Raw genomic sequence first — 27965 nt, forward strand, 5'->3', positions numbered from 1 at the left:
CCGAGAAGAGGACACTCTGGAGAGCAAAATTGGACAGGAGTGAACACTGTGCGCTGAGCTGGCGCAATACCTACAGAGTCTATGTAGTCTGCGGTGCTCACGCTCAGCTGGAGATAAGCGGCCCCTGGGAGTCACACGGATTCGGCCCAGTTGCATGGAGTCCTCTCCTGAGGAACCAGGGAAGGCAGATGGAACCTGCACAGGCCGAGTGAGACTGGACAGGGTGGAGGAAGATGGCTTGGCAGCAACATGATGCTGGGATGCCCTCTCACGCTTACGTTCGCGGCGGCGCTCATCAATGGAAACGGAGAGTGAGATGAGCTGGTTCAGAGTGGAGGGTCTCATCCTCTCAGCTAGGGCGTCCTTCGTAGCCTCGCCCAAGCCATGGAGGAACGCGCTGTGAAGCGCAGGCTCGTTCCAATCACAACGGGCGGCGAGGATGCGGAACTCAGCGGCATAATCTGCTACAGAGAAAGAGCCCTGCTGGAGAGTGGAGAGAGCTGTGTCTGCGTCCTGCCCCTGGACGTCATGGTCGAACACATTCTTGAACTCCATCACAAAATCCTTGTAGATCTGCATATAGGCTGCAGACCCCTCACGGCTGGCCAAAATCCACCGGCGCGCCCTTCCGGTGGTCAGGTTAGTTATGTAAGCTATACGGGCAGGGGAGGTGGAGTACATGCTGGGCTGGAGATCAAACACGTACTCACACTGCATGAGAAACTCCCGGCAGAGGGAGAAGGTACCGTCATAGGGGGCCGGGGCAGCAAGGTGGGGTTCCCGGCTGTGTGACATGACCTGCTCAGGGACCGCGTCTGGCACTGGGACAGGCTGAGCAGGCGAAGAGTCAGGAGCGGGGGCCGGATGGCCCGGAGGTGGAGTGAGTCGAGCGCAGAGCGCGGCGACCTGGTCAGAGAGATCCTGGACCAAAGTAGTGAGTTGGTTAATCTGGGCTTGCTGCTGAGTGGCCTGGGACTGCTGCAGAGTTGAAACCCCCTGGAGCTCCTGTTGCACATGAGAAACTACAGCAGACGCTTCCTGTAGCAGGCGGGAGTGCTGTGCTAAAACCTGTCCCTGGGCCTGAAGCGGACTGAGAGGCGGTGGTTTTCCTTCCATGCTGGCTGGGTCCAAATGGCCAGATCTAACTGTTATGACCCGTGTGTGTGTGACCCAAACGCACAGCAAGGAGGAGGCAATAAAGGGTTAAAGCCCACCCGGGCGAGTTTATTAACAGGAGGTTAAAGAACAAGGTGGGGGGAAGAGGGGTGTGGGCTCCGTAGGTTGGCACGGCTCAGCTAGGAATCCCGGACACTGGAGAAGAGAGGAGAAGCAGGGTCAGTAATAGATTCACAAGGAGGGAAAGTGCACAGTAACTGCGTAAAGTTAAACTGGCTATAGCTCTACAACACTGGAATCTAAGTCTAGCTGGCTATACTTTACCAACCATAGACTGGTGAAGATCTGGCGCCGAGCTGCATGCAAGCCAGGCTTTTGTAGCCTCTGGAGGTGATTGCAGATGACGACCAGGTGAGGAGATTGGGAACGGGACACAGGTGTGCTGAGGTGTGCTGTGGTGTGCTATAGACCATATTCACACGGCGGCCATATTGGAATTTAACATTGAAAGTGCCGCCACCCGGGGTGGCTACTTTCATTGACTTCATAGAAACATGGCCGCCGTGTGAATATGGTCTATGGAGCCCTCAGGTGGTGCTGCCGGGTACTGAGAGACCACAGCACCAGGATGTGGAGGCGAGGGGGAGCGAGACGTAACAAGTTCAATCACATTTAATTTGAATGAAAATAATTTGTGGGGAAAATACATAAAATCTGTGAATCTAATGTGACCCCCACTTCAGTGGCAAATATTGAGACCAATATAACTTAGTACAAATATTGGTCATTTGCCAATATGGGTTATATTACACAGATAGTTATACTATTCTTGTACTATATTAAAATAAAATCATCCTTAACCTTCAAATTAAATTCATTATGTCCGTGGACTTTAAAAAAATGCCCTGGCATTTGGCCTTTGTGCCCTAAAAAATGACAAAAGGCCAAGTGGCCTTGCCCCTGGCCTAAAATGATGAAATTCCAGGCCTGGTCACAATGCGTCATGGGACGCATTGTGAGCTTGTAGATCTGCTTTTTTTAAAATATATATATAACTACTGTAGCCTGTTATTATGACGTTTACATATTTTAAAACTGAAGATGCAAACGCATATTGAATGACAGTGCGTTTAAATTGAATGTCTCACCAGTGTTTGAAACACTGATTCATTGCTGGGGTGTGAGACTTAGTCATTGATTGGTGAATAACTTTACCATTCACATGTAATTCAGTCATTAAAGTAGCACATATCGATGTGCTATGTAATGATGGCTCCTTGTCATTAAAGGGGAGTAGTTTTCATTGTTCTGTCTGTAAGGAACATTAATGTGTAATGATGATAATGGCTCATTGGTCAATTTGGTCATTGTTGTTTGGTCTAGGTTTACCATTGAGATGTAATTAATTCAGTAAAAATAACTAAATAGCTAATTGCTCTGCCATTCATTAAAAGATGCAAAGAATGTTTTAAATGTCAAAATAAAAACAAAACAAAACTAGAAAAAGGGCTCCTCGGAGCACAGGTCTCCGCCAGGTCAGGTAGGTTATTGTGGCTTCCTGGTGGCACTATAACAGGCCAATGTGAAAAGGGCGGCATTTCTTCCTCTCTAGTGGGAATGTGTGTGGAGAATTTCACGGAAATCGCACGCTGCGTTCATGATTTGAGGCATTTTGTTCCAAACTGAGCTATCCTGCAAACTTTGGAAGCTAATGTTAGCAAATTAGGATGCAATATGAAATATCGGACACATCCGTCTTGATCACATGACTATAGAGATACTGTGTACTGATTTGCGTGATTTTTGGACAGAATCTGAAGGGGTAATAGCAACAAATTTGTTTTACAAAAGTCAGCCTCCTGGTGGCACTCTAACAGGCAGATGTGAAAAATGCAGGGCAAGGGTTTTTCCTTGGCCTCTAGGGAGTGTGCAAAGTTTCCTGTGGCCTGTCATAGCGCCACCATGAGACTGATTTGAACATTTTCTATCAAATAAGAAAAATAAAAAATAAAATATGGTCTCGGTCTCGACTCGGTCTCGCCTCCGGTCGGTCTCGGCCTCGACTCGGTCTCGCCTCCCGTCGGTCTCGGTCTTGACTCGGACTCGACCCCCTACCTGGCCTCTCGGACTCGGACTCGCCCCCCCTCGGACTTGGTCTTGACTTGGACTCGCTTTAGGTGGTCTCGACTAAAACCCACTACCCACTGTCGCTGTCCACACTAAAATGTACCACCATCGATTCTCTACACAGAACCCTGGCCTAAAGCTACATATGGGGGAAGACACTCTAAACCAGTAGTCTTCAACATGGGGTCAGGGACCCCCAGGGGGTCCTCAGAGGTACCACAGGGGGCCATCAAATCTATGCGTGATACTGTAGGATTTTTTTTTCTCCATAAACCACTTGAACCCTAGCATCCCTATTTGGGGGCGAGGCGTTGTGAGCTTGTAGACCTGCTATTTTTGGCAAATAGGTTTGAAAATACACATGAACGTGAATCCAACACTGATGATAGTGCGTCTATGAAGCTATCAATGACAAGTTGAATCTGCAACACCATTTTATGCAATGTGTAGTGGTGCCAATGCTTCATCTCTCTCTCAGCTGGACCTAAAAAACGTTGAAAGGCCCCTGCTCTAAACAACGCCTACAGTAACTAAGGCCAAAAACAAGCTATACATAGAGCCAGATTTTCAGAAACCTCTGCGTAGGCAGAGTTATCAAAACGTTTCGCTGTGCAAGACTAGTTTTACCCTTTAGCACACTGGACCTAAACAGAGCACTGAAACAGAGCTCCTCCTACTAACAACCTCCACTCTGCTACCACTTCCTTCAGAGAGCACAAGCAGTAGGATGTAACAATAACAGCAGGGGAGGGATGTCACTATTAGGCAGATTTCAAGCTATAGTGTCAACAAGTCAATTATCAATACAACATTCTGGCACTTTTTGTACAGTACTTCATATAGAGAACATAGAGATCCCATTATGTCTGTCTGTCTGTCTGTCTGTCTGTCTGTCTGTCTGTCTGTCTGTCTGTCTGTCTGTCTGTCTGTCTGTCTGTCTTCTTTTCTTTTCTTTTTTTATTGTATAGATATTTTTTAGGCTATTTCTGACTTTATTGATAGGAAAGTAGGCTGACAGGAAATGGGGAGAGAGATTCTTTTTTTTTTTCATTTTGTGGGCTCAATTCTGTTCATTCAAAAAATAGGTCTGGCTCATTTGTGGAAGAAACTCCATGCAGCATGGTAATAGAGCAACGAATGTGGGAGGAAATAGGTTTAATTAGTTGTACAGTTCATGAGAAAAAGAGAGTGATGAACTTCATAATTTCAAGCAGTTCAAAGCAAATGAACATTTCTGCTTACTTGGGCTTACATTTTGGTGAAAGTTGCAAAGTGACAGCATGTAAAACTGATTTGTTATGGAATGTTAAAACTTTCAAATTGAGACGGTTGCTGTAGTAGCACCACTATGAGGACTATTAGCCCAGTGGTTCTCAAAGTGGGGTCCGGAGACCCCCAGGGGTCCTTGGAGGGGCTCCAGGGAGTCCCCAACTAAATGTGTTACCTTGGCTATTTAAAAATAGCAGATATACAAGCTCTTTGTACATCTGCTATTTCTGAACATTTAAAAAAGAAATCTTGAAAAATGTTGAATAATTTAGATTTTTTTAAACACAAATCTTCTCTTCCGGGGGTCCGGGAGACAAAACATTTTCAGATGGGGGTCCTTGGCCAAATATATATCAGTTTGGGGGTCCTTGACACGAAAAGGTTTGAAAACCATTGTATTAGCCTAGAGTGCCAGTTGAGGACGTTTGGCATAGGACTGGACCCACTGTATGTGCCAAGTTTTGTTCATTTTCATGCATGGGAAGGTATTTCCTGGCAGAATAAGAAATAATTAATTAGTATGGTGCAGCTGTGTTGCTTACTAGTCTGCCATGTTTTTTAAACTGCTGTAGTTTTTAACCTGAACTGGAAAACAAACTACAACATCAGGCTGGAGTTTCATGGCCCCTGTAATGTCTAAATGGGGGTTCATTTCATCCACTAGAGGGCAGGATAACGACAACAAACAAAAATAATACAAAATAATAACATATTAACCTCCATAATGCTGGCCATTTACAGTGGTGTAAAGTAACAAAGTACATTCGAGTACTGTACTTAAGTACAATTTTGAGGTATTTGTTTTACTTTACTGGAGTGTTTCCAAATGTCAGTACTTTTACTTCTACTCCACTACATCTCAGAGGCAAATATTGTAATTTTACTCCACTACAATTATTTGAGAAGTTTAGTTACTAGTTACTTTGTAGATTTTGATTATTATTACAAAACATACATTAACCATATACATTACCACATTAACCGTTTTATACATTCTACATATTTGAAAACTTGTGAAATGAGACATTCTGCACAATGAGTACTTTTACTTTTGTCTCGTGAGCAGTGGTAATGTAACATCATAGACAGAGCCAGCTCTGACTAATTTAGTGTCCTAGTATAGAAGAAGCTCTGTTGTTTATGAATTTTAGATCGTATCGGTGAGTATGCCATTCCCATACCATAATTTATCACATGATCACAATTATTTTGTATTTTGAATGTTTCATTTGATGTTGCACTACGGTTTTATATATATTTATTCATTTGTATTAATTCCTAGATCGGTGGTTCTCAAACTTTTTAATTTCAAGGACCGCCATGACTCTGAGAGTGTACAAATGGAACCAAATGGACCATACGTGTCTATTTGGTTCCACACACTCTCAGAGTTACAGACACTAGCCCATACCCGGTCGGCCGGTCGGTCGACCCAAGACGGACGGACACCAAGACGGACACCAAGACAGAGGTTACTCCAATTATATAGTAGGATGTGGGGTCCATTTGGAACCCCCTCAAGAAACCCAGAGAGTCCCTGGACCCCACTTTGAGAACCAATGTCCTAGATTTTCTTTTTTTTAATACACACTGTTATTGGATTGGTACTACACAGTATCGACCGATACTCAAGTTATGGGTATCGATATCGGGAAGGAAAAAATGGTGCCCACGCTCCTCTGTGGGCAGCACTCAGCTGGGTGAAGCTGAAAATTGAAGTTGCCCTGTGGGATATGATAGGTATCAAAAAAATAAAAGGTAGGGTAAGTGATAGCCTATTGTTATAATAGCTCTATATTCTGATAGTAGCTGGCTACTCATTGCTAGAGTGTTTGTTCAGTAACTGGAGTCTCCCCGTCTCTCCAGCTCTTTGGAAAACATAAAATGCATTTTCAGGTCGGGATATCTATTTTATCCAACCAGGCAGAGAACTTGCACAGAATACAGAATAAACAAGTGCAATTGGAAGTGATGGCTCTGAAATGAGCAGACATAATTTGAACTGGAACCCTATCAAATTTAAGCTGATAAATGTGTACTATTTGTCTCTTTCCTGATTGGCTGAAAATGTTCAACCCACCTGAAAATGAATTTTCTGTTTATTAAAGAGCTGGAGCGATGGGGAGACCCCTGTTACCCTGTTAACGTTTTGTTTTAACAAAACATATCAGTTACCCTACCTTTAATGAATCAGTCCTGACTAAAAAATGCAATGCATTTCACACCCTTTGGATTGTATTAATAAAGTTATTAATACAGCCATAATCCATTTATACTACTTATCTCAAGTTATGTGGGCAAAGCCATATCTGTTCTGCCTCCTGGGGAAAGTTATACTTGTGTTTTGAATTATTCTTGTTTTGTTGTAATAATCTTAATTGAGAACAGCCATGAAAAAGCACTCTTATGCATTCTCCTTACTACATTGAATTCTGAATACAGGTTATTCATCATGACTGCCCTCTATTGACGGGGTTTGGTAACTGCACTAGAGACGTTTGTACTAAAGTCTCACTTCCTGAATCCTGCTTATCCTCCATGGTAAACAGAACACTCGCCCCAAAACACACTCGCCTCCATTTTTTTTTTCGCCGACCACTCACTTCCAGCGGTTCTTGTATTTGATTTTGAGCATAAGGTTAGAAATAAGTTAAGGGTTAGGCATAGTTTTACTTAGGTTAAGGTTAGGTTTAGGCATAGTTTTACTGAGGTTAAGTTTAGGAATAGGCTACCATAGCTGTAGTATACAACCCTCGTAGACGTATTTATGATTCTGACGTTTTCAATCTACGAGAGTTGTAGGGTGCACTTCCCATAGTGACCTGGACTTTCTGCACTATGCCCCGTAGACACTCCAAACATTGTACAAAATGAAAATAAAGGTGCTTACCGCCGAGCCCCAAATGTTAACTGGGTCTACGGGGTAGTAGTGTAATGTAATAATCCATATCTTTCAATGAAGAAGTGTTTTAATGTCGTCTGTGGCCGAACGCCATTTTTTAACCCTCGTTTACTTCCTGTTTACATTTAGTGTAATTCCGGGTTCCACCGGATGCGCCCCGTCACTACCCGTCACTACCGCCCATTGGGAACTTCCGACAGAATCGGCCAGAGGCGGCATTAAAACACTTCTTTATGGAAAGATATCGATTATTACATTAAACTACTACCCCGTAGACCCAGTTAACATTTGGGGCTCGGCGGTAAGCACCTTTATTTCATTTTGTACAATGTTTGGAGTGTCTACGGGGCATAGTGCAGAAAGTCCAGGTCACTATGGGAAGTGCACCCTACAACTCTCGTAGATTGAAAACGTCAGAATCATAAATACGTCTACGAGGGTTGTATACTACAGCTAAGGCTACCAGGTGGCGACTGGCGACCGTTCCGAGGTTGCCGGATTTTCCCCGGGGGGACTGTGTTTTGGGGCGAGCGTTTTGGTATTCATCCTCCATTACTTTCTTCTGACTGAGCTACCTTCGGTTGAATAGCGTTACAGTTATAATATATCGCGTGTGTGTGAGTGCTAGTTTGTCCTCGTCCAAACCTCGGAGTAGTTTTATCCGTGAGTATCATAAGGTTAAACAGTGCCATATACGACAAAATGTGTATTATGTTATTAGAGTGGAGGTCTGTTCGACATTATTGTTGACTTGAGAGAATTCTTGTTGTTTTCCATGTTTCCACATATCTCTGGTCTATCCATGGTTCACATGACGGTCTGTCAGCGTCATGACTGTCATGTTTCAGGGCTGCCACATACTGTATAAGCTTCTACCATTATGTGCTGTATTATTGCCTGTAAGTAATAATGATAACTGTTGGTGAAACCTGTGGGTCGGGAGGGGGGTCCCAGGGGGTCCCAGGTGACAGTTAAGGGACAATGTAAGGACTTTTAAGACCTTTTCAAAGTCTCTGAAAGTCTGGCTATAATGTGAGGCTAGGGAAAAACTGGCTTTTAGCCTTAGTTAGGCTTTGTTGACTACAAATAAATTAAATGAAAAAAGACCATGACTGCATCAAAAGAAATCAACAAACTATACTATAAAAACTTGTCTAACATTGGCCAAATTGTTAAATAATAAGAGGAGGCAAAAACAACACAATATTTATCTGTGGCACTCACTCAGTCAAACTAAATGGAATGCCTCAACTCCAACAATTTCAAGTGCTTATCAAGGTGGGGGGGGGGGGGGGTCCCCCGTTCAATTATGATTATTTTGGTGGGGGTCCCCAATTGAAATATGATTATGTTGGGGGTTCGTGGCCTGAAAAAGTTGAGAACCACTGTTGTAGAACAGTATTGGACTTTGTTGCTACATTATAGTTACCTGGTCAGCTGTAAGAAAACTGTCAACCTGTAATGAAAGAAGCTCATATACCTGCTTACTGTAAAGCAGGGTCTTCAACAGGGGGTCCGGGACCCCTGGGGGTCCTCATAGTTACTACAGACAAATGTTTGTGTGACAGGAACTTTTTATTTATTTTTTACATTAAGCACTTGAACCCTAGCATCCTTATTCTGAGGGGAACATTCACCGATAATAGCCTATCTACAAGCACATTGTGTGCTTGTAGATCGGCTATGTTCAAGAGGTTTGGTGTAGATTTAAAATAAATTGTACAGAGCCAAAGGTCACGTTTACTAAGTATAAATATTATATTATACTAAATACTAAAGTATACTAAATATTATTTAAGTGGTTAATATCTGATAAAGAATACACCAGGGTTCCAGGGTTGTCCCCAGATAAATGATAGATAGTTAGCAACCAACCCTTTATGGGGCTGTAACTCTGAGAATGGAACCAAATGGACCCTTACGTCCTTTTTGGTTCCATTTTACACTCTCAGAGTTATGGTGGTCCGTGGTCTAATGCAAGGTTCTAAAAGTGGGGTCTGGGGACCCACAGGGCCCTATATACGTATATACATCAGCTGTTTAAAAAAAAATCTTGTTAACGCCACAAATATCTTGTATGGGGTTCTTGGCACAACATTTTTCCGATTAGGGTCCGCAGCCAAATACACTTGGCTGCGGATTAGGGACTTGAAAAAGGTTTGAGAACCACTGCCTTATGCTGTTCGGTAAAATACTTATTTTTTGTTTATATTTCCAGTTTTTCAAAATTGATGAACCTCCCAGTAATGCCATACTCGGTTCTTCATTTTGTTTGCTCTCCGTCTAAGCCTTGGAAAGAACACAATTGGCCCTGTCCTATTCTCAGTCACATTTTTATGTATGACTCACATCCCCCCTCCCCCACTCTATCTCTCACATACTTTCAGTCCTGAGAGTAGGCCTTCATGAGAGACACGTGGTTCTCAGACACTTTCACGTTAAAGGGATAATTCACCCCCCAAAAATGTGAGCTTGAAGATTCAAATAGCTGACGTATATAGGGTTTCAAATGCTGGGGTTAAACCTTTGCTGCATGGGGACCCCTGGAACCTTCTCAGACAAGGACCACCGGGAGTACCCCTAACCCAACTTTGAGAAACCACACCGATCTACCCATTCAATACAGCTGGTCATTATTATAGCAACATCCTGCCTTATAGTGAGTGCAAATACTGTATGACCCAGTCCAGTGTTGATTTCGTCGAAAAATGTTTGTCGACTACCTTTCACTGACGAAAACTAAATAAAAACGAAATAAAAAACTAAGCTACGATGTCTAAAGCCTAAATATAGGCTATAAGACTAAATATATTGACAATTTTGTCAACAAATAAAAACTAGACTAAAATGTATTGGAGAAGAGATCCAGTAGAACTAAAAGACAAGTAATTTTATGTTTGGTTGCGCTCAGGTGTTGCGCTCTGAAAATAGCAGATCATCCAACATTGTGAGCTTGTAGATCTGCTATTTTCAGCATGAAACAAAGTGTAAAATCAGCCATTACGACACCGCCAAAATACATTTTAGTCGACTAAATCAACTGTAGATTTAGTCGACTATAATCTTATGATATTTAGTCGACTAAAACTAGACTAACAGTAAAACATTTCAGATGACTAAAATATGACTAAAACTAAATGGAATTTGATTCAAAAGACTATGACTAAAACTGGATCAAAATTTGCTGTCAAAATTCAACACTATGACCCACTGACCCAGGCCAGTGCAAGGATTGTAACACTCCCAATTGAACCCAGTATTACAGAGGAATAATCTGTTCATTAATGGAGAGATCATATGGGCCAGCGGTTCTCAAAGGACCCCTAAATTAATATGTATTTGACGGCGGACCCCCATCTGAAAACATTTTGTGCCAGGGACCCCAGGACAAGATTTGTGTTTTTCAAAAATGTTTCCAGATTATTTTAAAAATAGCAGATCAACAAGCTTACAACGTGTGTGTGCATGTGTGTTTCTATATATTAAAGTGGTTACATAGATTTTTATGATATTTATACATTTTTTTGGGACCTCCTGTAACCCCCCTGAAGGACCCCTGGGGGTCCCCAGGTGCTACTTTGAGAACCACTCATAATAGGCAAGGCAAGGCATTTTTATTGTTATAGCACATTTCAACAACGAGGCAATTCAATGTGCTTTACACAGAACATCAAGCAAAGGAAACACAATTATACAATTACATTAGGATGTATAAAAACAAAAGAAGAAAAGAATAACAGTTACAATTGAAGAGCAGAAGAGAAAGAAAAAGAAAAGTAACTCAGTCAAAGGCAGCAGCGAACAGAAAGGTCAGAAAACCGGTCATATATCCACCTCCCAACAGTAGTAGGAATTATACTGTGTGTGTGATAGCTAACCAGCGTTGCCATGCCTGCTTACTATAAGCGACTTTGGGCTTTAGTTTTGTTGCGGGCTAGGTTTTTTTGGGCTTGTTTCTCAAGTAAAGTGTAGTTGCTTTTTTGGCCTTGCTTCCTAATGTTGTTCAACCCAGTGGTTCTTTGTATTTGTCCACGGAACACCCCCCCCCCCCCCATCTAAAAATATTTTGTGCCAGGGACCCTTGTCTGTACCAGATTTGAATTGTTAATTTCTTTTTTTTAAATCAAATATTTGCACTTTTTTCCCCCAAGATTATTTGTTAGAAAATAGCAGATCTACAAACTCACAACGTGTCACATTACGACGCGTTGTGAGCTTGTAAATCTGCTATTTTCAAATAGCCGATGCATTGGTTTAAAGAGCTCGATGGCCTAGTCCAAGGGTTCGCAAACTTTTCAGGCCGCAACCCCCCAAAATGATCATATTTGAACCCCCACCCTGACAAGCACTTGTAGACATTACATTTAGTTTGACTCGGTTCCACAACGCCTCGCACTGCGAGGCGTTGTGAGCTTGTAGATCGACTATTTTCACAGTGTTTGCCTTGCCTCTTTCTTACGTAATATTTGTGGACCCCCTGGATCTCCAGTTTGGGAACTATTGGCCTGGTCGCTTCTCTTGGGCTTGTTTTCATAGACCGGGTCCGGGTTGCTTACTTCTCTCGCAAAATCTGGCAACACTGTAGCCAACAAAGGATTTACCTTCCTTGTAAGCTAACCAACCAGGAAGTGAAATCCTACTGATGCAACTCGGAGAAACGTGTGATTCTGTACTTTCCGCAGAGTGACATATGTACACATTCCTTCAGATTTTCAGGTAATAACGTCGTTATTCCTGTAAGATAGGAATGTAATGAAACTAGGACAACTGATATGTTGCCGTGTTTAAGTTCAATTGTAGCATTGTATTGTTATTGCAACATTGTCTGAAATAATCAGACCATGACACTGTTTTTTGGGACGCTGTCTTTATGTGGATTAAAATATTACGGAAGCCGTGTAAGAGTTGACAGATGTAGTGTGTGGATGTTGAGCACCATGTGGGAAACATCTGTATGGAAGTTAGTAATTACTTTACTTACTTAGGCCTTTTGTATTCCCTAGAAGTGTTTTAAAGTGACACACACACACACACAGAGCGCACATTCATACATGCAGGGGAGAGAAAGGAGCAGGAAACACATTTCCTGGTCTGTTTATTCTTGGCTTAGCGCCATCTCTCTCTCTCTCTCTCTCTCTCTCTCTCTCTCTCTCTCTCTCTCTCTCTCTCTCTCTCTCTCTCTCTCTCTCTCTCTCTCTCGGAGGAGGAGGAGGACCCAAAATGCACTGCGTTTTTGGTCAACCGTATTCGAGGGCCTTAGTGCATGATTGACAGATAATGACTGATTACTAGATCCGGGTTTTTAAAAAAAAATTCTGTTTTTGTTTTTTTAGATCCGGAGCTATTCATAAAACATTTGGCGCGACACCCATCCGTTTTCCATCAGTGTGTGAAGAAGAACAAGAGTTGCAGTGATGAAAACCACCATGTTGAAACCAGCAGAGACCAAGTTACACGGAATAGGTATGTACTGTTTTACTATGTTCACTGTAAACATTTAGTTTTAATAGGTATGTAATACTAATTGGTGCCCAAATGCCGAAGATTAGAGCCGTGGTTCTCAACCTTTTTAGGCCGTGACCCCCCCCCCCCCCACCCTGACAAGCATTTCAAATGTTTTCCCTCTTTCTTATATTATTTGACAATTTGGCCAATGTTTGACCAGTTTTTTTATACTATAGTTTGTTGATTACTATTAATGCAGTATTGATCTTTTTTCATTTCCTTTTCTTTTTTTCAGTTATTAAAAAGGTCTTAAAATTCCTTAAATTGTCACTTTACTGTGGGGACCCCCGCGCGTGCGGGGTCCCGACCCACAGGTTGAGAACCACGGGATTAGAGCAGCGAGCAGGTGTAGGGTTTCAGACGAATGATAGAAGCATGCGCAATAGCGTTTTTAACTGTGGTTTTAAATGCAGAAGTCGAGCAATACCAGCTTCCACGGCAGCTTCAATAATCCTCCTGGGGGCCGTTGTTTTGGCTCACCACAATAACAACTGCCTAAAGGCGCAGTAAAATGACATCATACATACCAGCTAACCAGTTACTCTCCCTTAAAGCCTTAAAGGGACAATGGCTGACTGGCTGTTTCTCAAAAGTTCAGGCTTGCAAGATCGCCTCGACCGGTGTTGCCAGTTTTTACAAGCAACCAGGTCTACGAAAACAAGCCCAAAAGAAGTGACTACAGGCCACACACACACACACACACACACACACACACACACACACACACACACACACACACACACACAGACACAGACACAGACACAGACACACACACACATGCAGCAAAGTTAGTTAATATAGCATCACGATCAGTATTTAAACCTATATACATCTGGTATTTGAAAATAGACAATCCACAAGCTCACAATACATCCTGATGCAACGCGTTGTGAGCTTGTAGAGCTGCTATTTTCAACAAAAACGTGAAAATAAGCTTATAATAAGTGGACATGGCAACACTGATTGGAACTGCAGTGTTCTCTATGATGTCGCCATCTCACCTCATCCACTGTATCATGTTCAATGCAGATTTTATCATTTATAAATGTAAATATATTTACTCTTATATTTTAAAAAAAAATGTATGTATGACATACACTCACCGACTGTGTAACTTAAAGGTGCAGTAAGTGATATTTTTTGTTAAATACGTGTTGCTCTATATTCTGATAAAATAAAAACCATGCTATAGTGTTTTTTCATTAACACAAGTCTCCATGTCTCTCCAGCTCTCTAGTAAACAGAAAATATAATTTCAGGTCAGGATACCATTTCTCCCCCAATCAGTATAGAGAACTCACACAGGATACAGGATAAACATGTGAAACTGAAGGCGATGACACAAAGAAATTGGAACTGTAACACAAAAAAACCTAGGCCGATAAAAGGGTACTCTCTTCCGATTGGATAACATTGGCAACCCATCTGAACATTTATTTTTCGGTTTATTAAAGAGCTAGAGAGACAGGGAGAATGCAATGATTACTCTATTGAATATAGAGCTTTAACGTAAAAATAATATATATATACATTTTTTGTTTTAACCATAAAATATCATTTTTAAATGAGTGCCCAGGTGATTACTCTATTATTATTATTATTATTATTATTATTATTATTATTATTATGCCATTCTTGCAATCGTTTTTTGCCCATGCCATTCTTGCAATCGTTTTTTGCCCCTCTCTCTACAGAGAAGCAAGGTCCGGAGCCTACCAACACCCAGAATGTTATGGGGACGCCAGGGATCCGGGCCGGGAATCACCCGCTCTCCGAGCGGCAGCAGGTGGCCTTGCTCATGAAAATGACAGCTGGAGGAGAGTCTGTCAACAATCCAGGTGCGTGCTTTTAATTGAGGCTACGTCTCCCCTGGGGGTTATTCATCTTTAACAGTGTATACATGTAAATGTAATGAATGATTAACACAAGTCAATGATTGTGGTTTGTTTTAATGATGAACGCAAACCAATGATTGAGTACTTTCTTGTTATTGATAAATTGGTCTCAAAAAAGTCTTTCCTGAACCTCCAGAAACCCTTCAATTAGATTAAACATTAACTGCACACACAGAGAGTTAAACATGAATCAAACATTATGCAGACTGAGGCAGTATAATCTCCAAAATGTGCTGAGACTACTACCCACAACAAATTAGATTTAATGTTTAACAACTACAAAGACATCAGAACCAGAGGACATTTCTTAAAGGACTGGCTGCAATAAGGCTGCTCTTGGCCAGAAAACTTTGGAGTGCATCTTCAACCAGGCTTTATTTTGATAAATGACCACAGATTTTAAGTTTATACAGGATTCTCGCTTAACAACATTTCTGTGTGGTGTTGGTGTGAAATGCATTATGGGATTTGTGCTTTGTTTTAAGTCAAAGATGCATTGAAGGAGGCATGACCTCGGCCCTGGACTCCCTAGGCTGGTGGGGGGAGTGTAGCGCCCAGGATCACCAGGATCACTCATAATTGGCATTGGGTGAAAAAAAGTTTCAAAATCGTGGGATAAAAATATATTTAAAAAAATAAGTCAAAGATGGTGGATTTAGAAAGACATGCCATCCCAATTGTAGTCACTAGAGGCGATATGGTACACAAATGGCATACAAATGGTCTCCTAAGTGAGTAAGTGGGTGCCGTCTGATGGCAGATCTCGCGAATGTCCTATGTGTACTGGTGGTGTTGATTTGATCCTGATCTGTCCGTCTGAAACTCTTTTGAGTGTCAAAATGTTCGGAAAATTTTGTGACTCGTGGCGATTTTGGTCCAATGTTTAGTTCAGTGACCATGGAGCTAAAGAATAGTTCAGAAGCTGTGTTCACGTTCACTTCTCCCATTGAAATGAATAGACTCCCACCTAATTTTGGTCTCCTAAAAAGGCGTCCACCTACGTCACCCAGATACGAGAAGTAAACCGGATATGGCATGTCTTTCCTTTTTTTTTTTTTTCTTGGGTCCACACAAGTCAACTCTGATGCATCCTCAGTAAAGTGGGCGGATCATGTTCACTTCCACGTATTTCTTTACTATTCTTTGGTCTTTTCTTCCCCCCCCCCTTTAGATCCAGAGCATTTAAAAAAGAATTTGACACCAAGGCCTGACAACACCCATCCTGAAGGTTTCCATCAGAGTGTGAAGAACAGAGTTGTAGCAGCGAAGCAGACCCTCATGTTGAAACCAGTGGTCAAGTTACACAGAATAGGTATGTATTGTTTTACTATAACATCCCTGTGTTTCAAATTGTTATGTTTTTTTCTCGTAAACAAAATATGCCCTACTTCATCATACAAGAGTGTCACACAAAAGTAGTGAAAATAGCAGATCTACAAGCTTGTAGATGGGCTATTCTCACTATCTTAATAACTGTCTTCAGTTATTAACGTTGCGACCACGGTCTGTGTCCGCCGTTTTCCAAGTGGCTGCGTGGTGTTAGTGCAAAATGCATCATGGATAATTAGCTGTGTTAACCCATTAAGACCTGAGGCCGATTCTACAAATGTCTTCTAAGTCTTCTAACGGTTTTCTGAAAAAAAGTTTCTTTATCAGTGGTGCTCAAACCATTTCATTTGAAGGACCTCGAAAATTATATGTATTTGGTCGCGGACCCCCATCTGAAAATATTTTGTTCCAGGGACCTCCAAAAGCAAAGATTTGAGTTAAGAATGTTCACTTTAAAAAAGTATATATATATTCAAAGATTTGCCAAATTCTCATGATAAAAAAAAAAAAAGCAGATCTACAAGCTCATAGCACTGCGCTTGTAATGAGCTTGTATATCTGCTATTATTGAATAGCCAGTCCACACAAGTCAACTCTGATGCCTCCTCGGTAAAGTGGGCGGGTCAGGTTCACTTACGGGCATTTATTTACTATTCTTTGGTAATCTATTCATTTTTTATTACTCATTAGATCCAGAGCATTTAAAAAATCATTTGGTACCCAGGCCTGCCAACAGCCATCCTAAAGGTTTCCGTCAGAGTGAGAGTGAAAGATCTGGGGCTATTTATGTTATTATTATTATTTTCTAATTTATTTATTCTTTTTCTTTTAGATCCGGGGCTGTTAAAACAACATTTGACATCCAGCTCTAACGACACCCATCCTAAAGGTTTCCGTCAGAGTGTGAAGAACAGAGTAGTAGCAGTGAAGCAGACCAACATATTGAAACCAGTGATCAAGTTACACAGAATAGGTATGTACTGTTTCACTATAACATTACTCAATATGATGTCATAGTTAGGGCTGTCACGATTACAATGAATCGTCAACTTGACGATTAATTGTCATACAAATAATTGCGATTAACGATTTAATTGTGTTTTTGACATTGAACATTAGGGATGGAGCTCGTTCATTTTTATTGATAATGAGCACCTTATCGATCCTGCTTATTGAGCTGAGCTTTTATCGAGCCCACTATTGATCTTTTTCTATTATTAAGAAAAAAGAGGTGAGACGAAAAAATCTGAACAGAACCGGAATCTTTTTTTATTGGCCAGTTGTGACTGTGAGTTTGTGGCTGACCACTATCTAAAATTAAATGAAGATGACAAAAGTAAAACATATTTTTGCCTATCATTAAAACAACCATTCATATAATGTGCAATAAGTGTTAAATGGCTTTATATTATGAATAGTATTGTAATAATTACTATAACATCTCCATGTCTCTTCAACTCTTTATAAACAAAAAATGCATATATATATTTTTTTCTTTAACCAAAATATATCACTCGCACTACATTTTACTAGGGCCTTCAAATACTTTTCTAACAGACAGAAGGCAAGTGACCTTTTTACTTTTGGAAAATAATATTGAAGAAACGGTTAATGTGTGTACTGTCACTTTAAAAGTGTAATTTATACTTCATCGTACGACGGTGTCACACACCAAACATAGCCGATCTCCAATCTCACACTGCGTCTTTTGACTCTGTTCGCACCACGTTGTGAGCTTGTAGATCTGCCATTTTCGGCAACGATAGACTGAGAAGACGGACACGCCAGGCGACACTAGTTATTCATTCACAGGGAGATCCCAAACGGATTATTATCAATTGGATTATTAAAATTGTCAACGGAGACTTGCTACCTTGGGTAGAAGAGGACGAGTGAAACTTTTGAGCGTTTCACTCGTTAACGCCATTGTTTCACCGCTGCACCGCACATGTAAACACAACAACGACGCAACTATCCGAGTGTAGAAATGGAACCAAATGGACGCTTACAGCCCCCTTAAAATAGTGATGTAGTGAGCCAATAAAAGTCCTCTTCCTTGTTTCCTCGGGCAGCGCTGTTTGGCACAACTTGCAGCTATTAATACACTTTTAGACCAACATGTTTGTGCCAGCGTGGGTGATTAGATTTATTTCGCCTCTTGTTTTGATAGTTTAGACATGACGTCATGGGCCACTCGATAACAGGCTCGACAAGCCTAAAGCTTATCGATACCCGGGTCTCGATAAATTCAAGCCCGGGTTTATAGTGGGCTCGGTTTTCGAGCTCCATCCCTATTGAACTTTGGAACATATGAATACAAATTATAGGATTCGTAATAAAAAATTGCACAGGGCAGACATGACAAATAACTTAAATATACAATGATTTATTTGTGTATTTAATCATTTTATACTTAAAAATAAATAAATAGCTGAAATAGCTGATCTACAAGCTTTAAAGCTTACAATGTGTCAAAGAAAAGATATGCCAAAAATATGCCAGCCTGGATGTCTGGCTTTATCTGAAGAAAACTGCAACTCTATACTATAGCTTAACACTGTGGTGTACCCACCCCCTAAAACTTTTTTTTGGCCTACAAACAATTCGATCTTGTCACCTTTTTCACCCCTGGTCTGTTTGCATGCCTGCTGGGGGGAATGAGATCAGTGGCGCTCCCTCTGGTGTTGTGCCCGTGGATGACACACGGAGGACCCAAAACATACTTATGTTTTTGATCAACAATATCGAGGACTTAAATGCAAGACTGGAATGACATATGAATAGATCAGGGCTATTTTTTTGTATTATTCTTATTTTCTCATTTATTTATTATTTTTCTTTTAGATCCGGGGCTGTTAAAACAACATTTGACATCCAGCTCTAACGACAGCCATCCTAAAGTTCTCCATCAGAGTGTGAAGAACAGAGTTGTAGCAGCGAAGCAGACCACCATGTTGAAACCAGTGATCAAGTTACACAGACACAGAATAGGTACAGTATGTACTGTTTTACTCTGCACAGGCTTTGGGTAACTACTACTGCATGTGGACGACTTGACCCACTTCATATAATTCAGAAACCCGCCTACCAGTGACATAATTGTTTGGCAGGATTAATTTTTTTTTATTTTGATTATTTTATTAACCCTTTTAGACCTGAGGCCGATTCTAAAAACGCTTTCTAAATCCTGACCTAAGTTTTCTGAAAAACAGCCGTCTCTATTGCTCCAATGGTAGCCCACATTACAAATGTATCCATCTGCCAATGTCACGTCCCACAATAATTCAAGCTGGCGAGAGTAATCCCTCTGTATAAAAAAGGAAAGAAATTAGAACCTGACAATTGCCGCCATGTTTCCATCCTTTGTTCCATCTCAAAGGTTATAGAGAGATTAATTCACGATCAGATCAGTAGTTACCTCGCAGAATGAAAAACGCTGTTTGAATTTCAATCTGGCTCCACCGACACCTGCCTACTGTGTTTGACCGACTACATCAGACGCGAAGTAGACTCGGGCAAATGCTGCGGCATGGTCATGCTGGACCTCCAAAAGCTGAAGGCGATCGGTTTTGATAACACATCTGTGAACTGGATGAAATCCTACCTTGACGGAAGAGAACAAGTGGTTGATGTCAATGGAACCCTGTCCTCGTCCCTCCCAGTGAACTGTGGGGTTCCCCACGGAAGCATACTAGGACCATCTATACATTCTATACATTAACGCAGTGTTAATTTTGTCGACTAAGACTAAGACTAAACAATTTTCAGAAGACTAAAATAGAACTAAAACTAAATGGTGTGTGATTCAAAAGACTAAGACTAAGACTAAACAATTTTCAGAAGACTAAAATAGGACTAAAACTAAATGGTGTGTGATTTAAAAGACTAAGACTAAGACTAAATCAGAATTTGCTGCAGTGTAATAGTTTTTGACTAAGACTAAGACTAAAAGACTTAAGGTTTTGATATTTAGTCGACTAGACTAGACTAAGACTAAACAATTTTCAGAGGACTAAAATAGGACTACAACTAAATGGTGTGTTATTCAAAAGACTAAGACTAAACAGTTTTCAGAAGACTAAAATAGGACTAAAACTAAATGGTGTGTTATTCAAAAGACTAAGACTAAATCAAAATTTGCTGCTTAACACTGCATTAACGACATGAAAGCTGATGACTCAGCACTCCTGGTCTTGGGCGAGGACACGATGCAAGTTGAGGAAGCCCTCAGTTCTGAACGCGTCAAAATCCGCACTTGGCTTTCCGATAACAAACTGTCGTAAAACACAATTCATTGTTTTTGGGTCCAAACATACCCTTTGTAATTCAAACGATTTCAAAGTCAGAGTTGACAATATTGTAATCTCAGAAGCTGTGTTCTTGACAAAAGTGTAAAAATGGCATCAAAAGTTATTAAGAAACTCAATCAAAGATTTTTGGGCAGAATTTCCTCTTAACAAACAAAAGTGCTGTCAAGACTATAGCTGGAGCCCTCATTCAGACGTGGTTAAGCAAATATCAATGGGATTGGTATTTAAGATAGTCAAAGGGACAGTGCCCTCAATACCCTCCTACCTGTCACTACTGTGACACCCACAGCCACAACACTAGAGGGACAATTGTCATTCTACTACTCTGCCACCAAAATGTGGAATGCCCTGACACCATCCTGGTTTCTTTCCTGACACCATCCTGGTTTCTTTCATTACTGGCCTGAAAGTAAAATCTATCGGGAGACCATAAGGGGAGGTAAATGTAAATTCCCATCTAAAGGAGGCGTCATTCACGCTAGTAATACCACTTTTTGGACAAATGTTCCAGTTGCACACAAGATATCTCTTCATTAAGTGGGATTAGTGCACTTGCTCTGCACATTGCATGATGATCAAAAAAAGCAGCTGCTTGAGTTATGATACGATTTATAATTTTATAAAGAGATTTGTATTATGTGTAATTTGATAGCCTGAATGTGCGGTATGTGTGTGGATATATATATATATATATATATATATATATATATATATATATATATATATATTGTGTTACAGTGTATGTGTGAGGATACATATTGTACATTCTTCTGTTCTTTCATGTTTGTATATTTCTCTTTGATTACTTCTGATTTTTTATTTTCTGTCTGTTTTTTGTTTTGCTTTACTTTTCTTATTCTTTTGTTGCTGCTGTCTCAATATGTAAATAATGTATTGTCTCTCCTGATAATAACAAAAAAAAGAAAAGCAGCTGCTGAATGAATACACAAGTTATTGACCAAGTCTATTGATCCATCAAAGTCTGTTATTGTAAAAGTTGACTACATACTGAATTAATGGAATTTCAATTCCTTCCTTCCAGACCAGTCTATGGAGTCCAGACTGCAGGTGAAGATGAACTCTCCAGACACAGCCAGGTCTGTTTCTATTAAACAGAAGGAACATGGAGACCACAAGGACCTCAGTGAGTTTCATGCTCTCTGTTTCTTTGCTTTATTATGTTGTCCCTCATCTTTCACTTCTAAGTCGATTTGTCAAGGATGTAGACACAATGCCATATTTCTGAATAGAATGTACTTAACTCATTCAGTGCCACTGGACGTCTAAAACGTCCAGTGGCATATAAGCCCCGAGTGCCACTGGACGTCTAAAACGTAAAACGTTCAGAACCCAAGATATGATGATTTGAAGAGTTGCTGCTCCATTCACTCTTTGTTTAACTTCTTACTGAAAAACGGCTCCTAAGCACTTTTTTTTTGGCTGTGGCAATTCCACAAATAAGCTGGGCACTGAATGAGTTAATGAAGCCTCTGAACTTAAAGGCTGATGCATGCGATGCATGAATCTGCTCTTATCAGGTCTATGTTTTCTATCTCAGATACCCCTCCTGCCCTGTCCTCAGTTAAACCAAGACAGCACCGCTGTGAGAAATGTGGACAAAGCTTCGTCTCAATTTATTATCTCAAAGTACACCAGCGAATTCATACCGGAGAGAAGCCTTACAGCTGTGAACAATGTGGGGAAAAGTTCAGTAGACTGGATGTTCTAAAAGAACACAAGAGAACGCACACTGGAGAGAAGCCTCACCGCTGTGAACAATGTGGTAAAAGTTTCACAAAAAAATCCACCCTCATAGACCACAAGAATGTTCACACTGGAGAGAGGCCGTTCAGCTGTGAAGTATGTGGGATGCGTTTATCTCGGCATTCAGCCTTAAAAAGACACATCCGTGTCATGCATATTGCAGAAAGACCTTACTGTTGTGACGAGTGTGGGAAAAGTTTCGCTCAAATGACTCATCTAACATTTCACCAGAAACGTCACTCTAAGCCTTACTGTGAACAATGTGATAAAACATTCACAACAAAATCTGGCTTCAGACAACACAAGAAGCTTCACACCGGAGTGAAGCCGTTCATCTGTGAAATATGTGGGAAGAGTTTTCCGTATAGAACACCCTTTAAACGACACATGTTTGTCCATACAGGAGAAAAACCTTACCACTGTGAGCAGTGTGGGTATAGGTTCGCTCAACTAGGTAGTTTCAAAGCACACCAGAGAATTCACACCGGAGAGAAGCCCTACGGCTGTGACGGATGTGAGAAAAGATTCAGTGATAAGTCTTACCTCAAAGCACACCGGAGAATTCACACTGGAGAGAAACCTTATAGCTGTGACCAGTGTGGGGAAACGTTTAGATTCTTGACTCATGTCAATACGCATAAGAGAATTCACACCGGAGAGAAGCCTTACCGCTGTGACCAATGTGGGGATAGATTCAGGCAAAAGCAGCACCTTGTGGCGCACATTAGAATGCACACCGGAGAGAAACGCTTTACGTGTGACCAATGTGGAAAAATGTTCAATGAATTGAATCTGTTCAACCAACACCAGAGAATTCACACTGGAGAGGAGCCTTACTGCTGTGACCAGTGTGGGAAAAAGTTTGCTATGTTGCCTAATTTCAAAAAACACCTGAAAACCCACAATGTAGAGAAGCCTCACTGCTGTGACCAATGTGGGAAGAAGTTCAAGGTTCGGTCTCACCTCAAAAGACACCATAGAATTCACACCGGAGAGAAGCCTTACGGCTGTGACCAGTGTGAGAAAAGGTTCATTACAAGTGCAAACCTCAAAGTACACAAGAGAGTACACACTACAGAGAAGCTTTACGGCTGTGACCAGTGTGGTAAAAAATTCAATGTAAAGACAAATCTCACAAGACACCAAGTAATTCATACTGGACTGAAGCCTCACGGCTGTGACCAGTGTGAGAAAACGTTCTCTCATCTTAGTAATCTGAAAGCACATCTAAGAAGTCACACTGGAGAGAAGCCCTTTTTCTGTGTCCAGTGTGGGAAATGGTTCACTACATTGTGTAATCTCAAGGTGCACCACTTAACTCACACTAGAACTCGCAAAGAGAGGCCTAAAGTTGTGTACACAATGGCAGCTACAAAGACACAGTCTACCATTCATTTTCAAAGGAAGCCGGCGACATAAAGATGCAAAGATACACTCTACGTTTGTAGCTGCTGCAAAAGCTACAACAGCTACAAAGCTACTAAAAGGTTGAGCTGGTTTCAACTTCAGCTACAAAGATGCAAATATGCGGTGTGGCTTTGTATCTTTTGTATCTGCCAGTGTGAACGTATAGCATTTGGGCGGTGGGTACACTGTCGCGTCGCGTCGGGTCGCAAGTTGTAGGGAAGCGTCGAGCATCGGATAGCAGCGAACTTGTTGTTGAAAAAGACATCAGGGCAATAGGCCATTTTTAGCACCATAGTAGCCGTCTGTCTGTGTCGTCTCTCAGGTGCATTCAGCAACTATTTTTTCACACCTTCCAACCGACTGATCTCCCTATCTAAAAACGGCAGACATGAGCGACCGAGCACGCTGTCCTTACGCCTGTAACCAGTTTGAAATCACACCAGATAATTCACACAGGAAAACCTAAAGACCCAGTTCTTCTACCTTGCTTTTAGTTCTGTTAGAGGGTGTCCAATGGTTTTATTTCCACTTTGTCTGTACACTGCATGCATTTTAATGTGTTGGTTTTTTTATTATTTTTTTCCGATAGATTTGTTCTTTTGATCTGTTCTACCGGAAGTTACTTGTTTATAACTTGCCTTGTATGTGGCTATCAGGTTGCTGGTCGTCTTTGATTGGAAAGCACTTTGGGTCAACTGCTGTTGTTTTTAAATGTCATATATATCAGTGTTGTACTTGGTATAAAACATTAAAAACTCAAATGATGCAATTTTCTGCTGACATAACGCCACTAACATCTGAATGACGTTATCCAAAGATTTTGAAAGGATTCATTTAGTTGATAAAGCTTCACTAAATCACTTTTGTGTAGCTCAGTAATCTTCCACTTGACATTAGGGCAAATGCTTTACATTTATTTAGATAATTTCATGTCAATTATTTGTGCTGTTATGGTTAGTGAAAGTTACAATCATTCAGTGGTGGAAGAAGTACTCGCATTTTACTCTTAAGTAAAAGTACCAATACCACAATGTAGAAATACTCTGTTAGAAATAAAAGTCTGGTACTTAAACATTATGCAAATGTATCAACATTTGATTGAAACCTTTATTTATTCTCGAAAAGAGCATTGAGGTTTACCCTCATTTGCAATGCTGTCGAGATTACATACACAAAAAATCAACAATTAAGGCACATACATGCATAAAACATTTTTAAGTTAAAAAAAATTACATGGTCAAATGTTTTGAAAATAGCAGATCTACAAGCTCACAACGCGTTGCTATTTTCAAATAGCCTAAGTATACATAGGGTTGAAGTGGTTAATGTATATTTTGTAATAATAATACAAATCTACAAAGTAACTAGTAAGTAAAGCTTTTAAATAATTAGCCGATAAGTAGCCGAGTAACAAGTACAATATTTGCCTCTGAGATGTAGTGGAGTAGAAGTAAATATATTGAAAAATGGAAATACTCCAGTTGAGTAAAAGTACCTTAACATTGTACTTAAGTACAGTACTTGTGTACATGTACTTAGTTACTTTACACCACTGCTGTTATGGTTATTGAAAGTTACAATCATTTATACACACTAGCTTATGCTGCCACTTGCCTTAATTGAAGAAGAGCTCAATCCTACCCACTTCACCCAATCATTAAGGGGTATAAATTCAATGCAAACATATCCATCAATGTATCACATACAGTGTTGATTTTGTGACAAAACATTTTTTGTCTTTTTTCACTGACAAAAACGAAATAAAAACTAAGCTATAATGACTAAAACTTAGACTAAATATATTGACAATTTCATCAACAAATAAAAACTAAACTAAAATGTTAGTGAGGGAGATCCAGTAGAACTAAAAGACAAGTAATTTTATGTTTGGTTGTGCTCGGGTGTTGCGCTCTGAAAATAGCAGATCTATACGCGTTGTGAGCTTGTAGATCTGCTATTTTAAGCATGCATCCAAGTGCAAGATCAGCCATTACGACGCCATCAAGGCCCGCCAAAATACATTTTAGTCGACTAAATCAACTGTAGATTTAGTGGACTAACATCTTATGATATTTAGTCGACTAAGTCTAGACAAAAACTAAAACATTTCAGATGACTAAAATATGACTAAATTGAATTTTATTCAAAAGACTATGACTAAAACTAAATCAAAATTTGCTGTGAAAATCAACACTGTCACATCAAATGAGATGAACTGTTTTGCTAAAAAGTGCCAGCTCACTCCCATAAGATTCAGATCTTATGTCTTCGCCTTAAATAGATATACTTTTCACCTTTTTGTACCTGTTCCGTACCCCTGTTCTTGTATTTATGTATTATGCTCTGTTTTATCCTATATCATGTAAATGTACTCTATTGTCTGCCTGTTTTTGTTTTTATGTGTTTTTCTTTTGTGGGGACTGCGGATGTAAATTAGCATATTTGCTAAATCCTGTGTATTTACATTATATTGATATTGTTCATTAATATGCGGTGTCCCGTCTGAATAAACAAATAAAGTAAAGATATCTATTTCTTTTTTAAATATATGAAAAATAAAAATGTTCAAGTGCTCAATCATCGGCTATTTTCAAATGGCTGAAATATAGGGCTGAATTGGTTAATGTATGTTTTGTAATAATCAAAATCTACAAAGTAACTATAAAGCATTCAAGGTTGACCATTCATTACACTCTTTGCTTATCTGTCTTTAAATATCTGATATATTTTCTTCAGTCATCCTAGCCTGCCTGAAAGCCTACTGTCTGTCTCATGTCTTTGTGTCCTTGCACTGCGTTTATTGGAGCATGCTGACACGTGTATATAATTGCTACTACAGTATGTGCAGTGCTGATGAGACTGGAGCTGGAGCAGACACTGGATCCTGTTTTTTAGGGTTACATTCATGTTAACATAAGTTATGATAAGGTTCAAGGTTACGGTTAGAGTTCAGTCAGACAACTCTTGTATTGAATAAATATATTTATTGAGCATTAATGTAAAATATATCAACCATAAATATCTACAAGCATATTTGGCGGGGGTATGTGCAAAAGTTGAAGAAACCAGTAGTTCTCTCTGTTGTTATGTAAGTGTACAGTACACACAGTATACTGTATGTAACCAGATGGAGTCAACTAGTACTCACATTATACACACTACGCCACTCCCAATTACAGGATGGGAGACCCAAGTTAATATGTAGTTAAGTTTCCCAAAAGTAAGTATTCAGTTTGAGTGAATAGACAGAGAGGTCGGTTTTAACTACAAAATGACAATTTATTCACAGTTAGGAGAATTGTACAAAGCATACTAATGGTCAAAACTACTTTAATGGTCAAAACTATGTCCAATAGTAGATTGCATAGGGCCACTAAAAAGACAGATAAAATAGCTTGGCTAAGTAGCTGCACTGAAATGTACTCATTGGTTAAGCCAATTAAGTGCAAATCTTCCGTATAACCATTAACCAAGTATATTTCTGTCTCAGGCTGTAGCCTAATTAAACCTCTTGGTTTTGGACAGGTGCCACAGGGGCTATAGCACTGAATCTAAGTACAGCACAAAATAAAAAACGTAGCAGCATAAACTATAAAAAAAAAACTAATAAAAAAAAACATTGAATTAGTCTCACGATTTACCCTGGTGCTATCCACACGTTTCCTAGGGCGTTGTGGGCATCACTTCCTGTCAATTTGATCCAATCAAATCCAATGACATCCAAAGAAATCGACAGGAAGTGATGCCCACAACCCCTAGGACACTTGTGGATAGATGTTTGGCTGATGTCTGGTTGCAATCAGAATCAAATTCTGACTACTACTTCGACATCAGCCCAACCTTTACAATAATATACCCAGTACACAATTACCAGTCAAATGCATTCAATGTACTTTACAATGTTTATCATGAAAGTTAACACATACCCTGTTAACAGGTGATCGGGGAATGCCCAGGTCGTTGGTGCAAACAGTTCGCTCGATCCTAGCACCGCCTGCATGATAAAATACACCAGCGTGAGAACTCATTTCATTCATAAAAAGCGGTTGTGCTGTCGCAATGCAAAAGCTAGCCTACCTCCAGACCCGTGTGTAAACACACTAGCAGGGCTCTAGTTCGGCGCTCGTTGACGCACGTCTAACAAAGAAGAGATAAACATGTACATAAATAACCTGTAGAATGTCGAACATTCAAATCGAATTCAGGAACATGTTTGTGCTGTTGCAGTACAAAGTAAGCCTACCTTTGTTTATCTAAGCCTGTGTGCAAACACACGCTCCCACACAAGCAGGGCTCTGTGCTCCTAAACGAACGTGTAACAAAGGAAAACATGTACGTAAG

At 40.4% G+C, this 27965-nt stretch overlaps 1 protein-coding gene across 3 annotated transcripts; it reads left to right on the plus strand.

Moving 5' to 3' along the window:
* Positions 1 to 7969: 7969 nt before the first annotated feature.
* On the plus strand, positions 7970 to 26492 carry LOC308102446 (uncharacterized protein). 3 transcript variants are annotated; one of them, XM_080452168.1, is made up of 9 exons: positions 7970 to 8077; positions 12748 to 12877; positions 14614 to 14757; positions 15986 to 16126; positions 16976 to 17116; positions 18988 to 19134; positions 21496 to 21597; positions 22012 to 22159; positions 22244 to 26492. In XM_080452168.1, the coding sequence occupies exons 2-9, from the start codon at positions 12829 to 12831 to the stop codon at positions 23634 to 23636; spliced, it is 2265 nt and encodes a 754-aa protein (XP_080308294.1). In that variant the 5' UTR covers positions 7970 to 8077; positions 12748 to 12828; the 3' UTR covers positions 23637 to 26492. The 3 variants fall into 3 exon arrangements, with proteins under 3 accessions (XP_080308294.1, XP_080308293.1, XP_080308295.1); XM_080452167.1 differs by having other exon boundaries at positions 22012 to 26491; XM_080452169.1 differs by lacking the exon at positions 21496 to 21597 and having other exon boundaries at positions 22012 to 26492.
* Positions 26493 to 27965: the final 1473 nt, after the last annotated feature.

Source organism: Gymnoscopelus braueri (genome assembly GCF_963280865.1).
Source record: "Gymnoscopelus braueri genome assembly, chromosome: 15".
Classification (NCBI taxonomy): Eukaryota; Metazoa; Chordata; class Actinopteri; order Myctophiformes; family Myctophidae; genus Gymnoscopelus; species Gymnoscopelus braueri.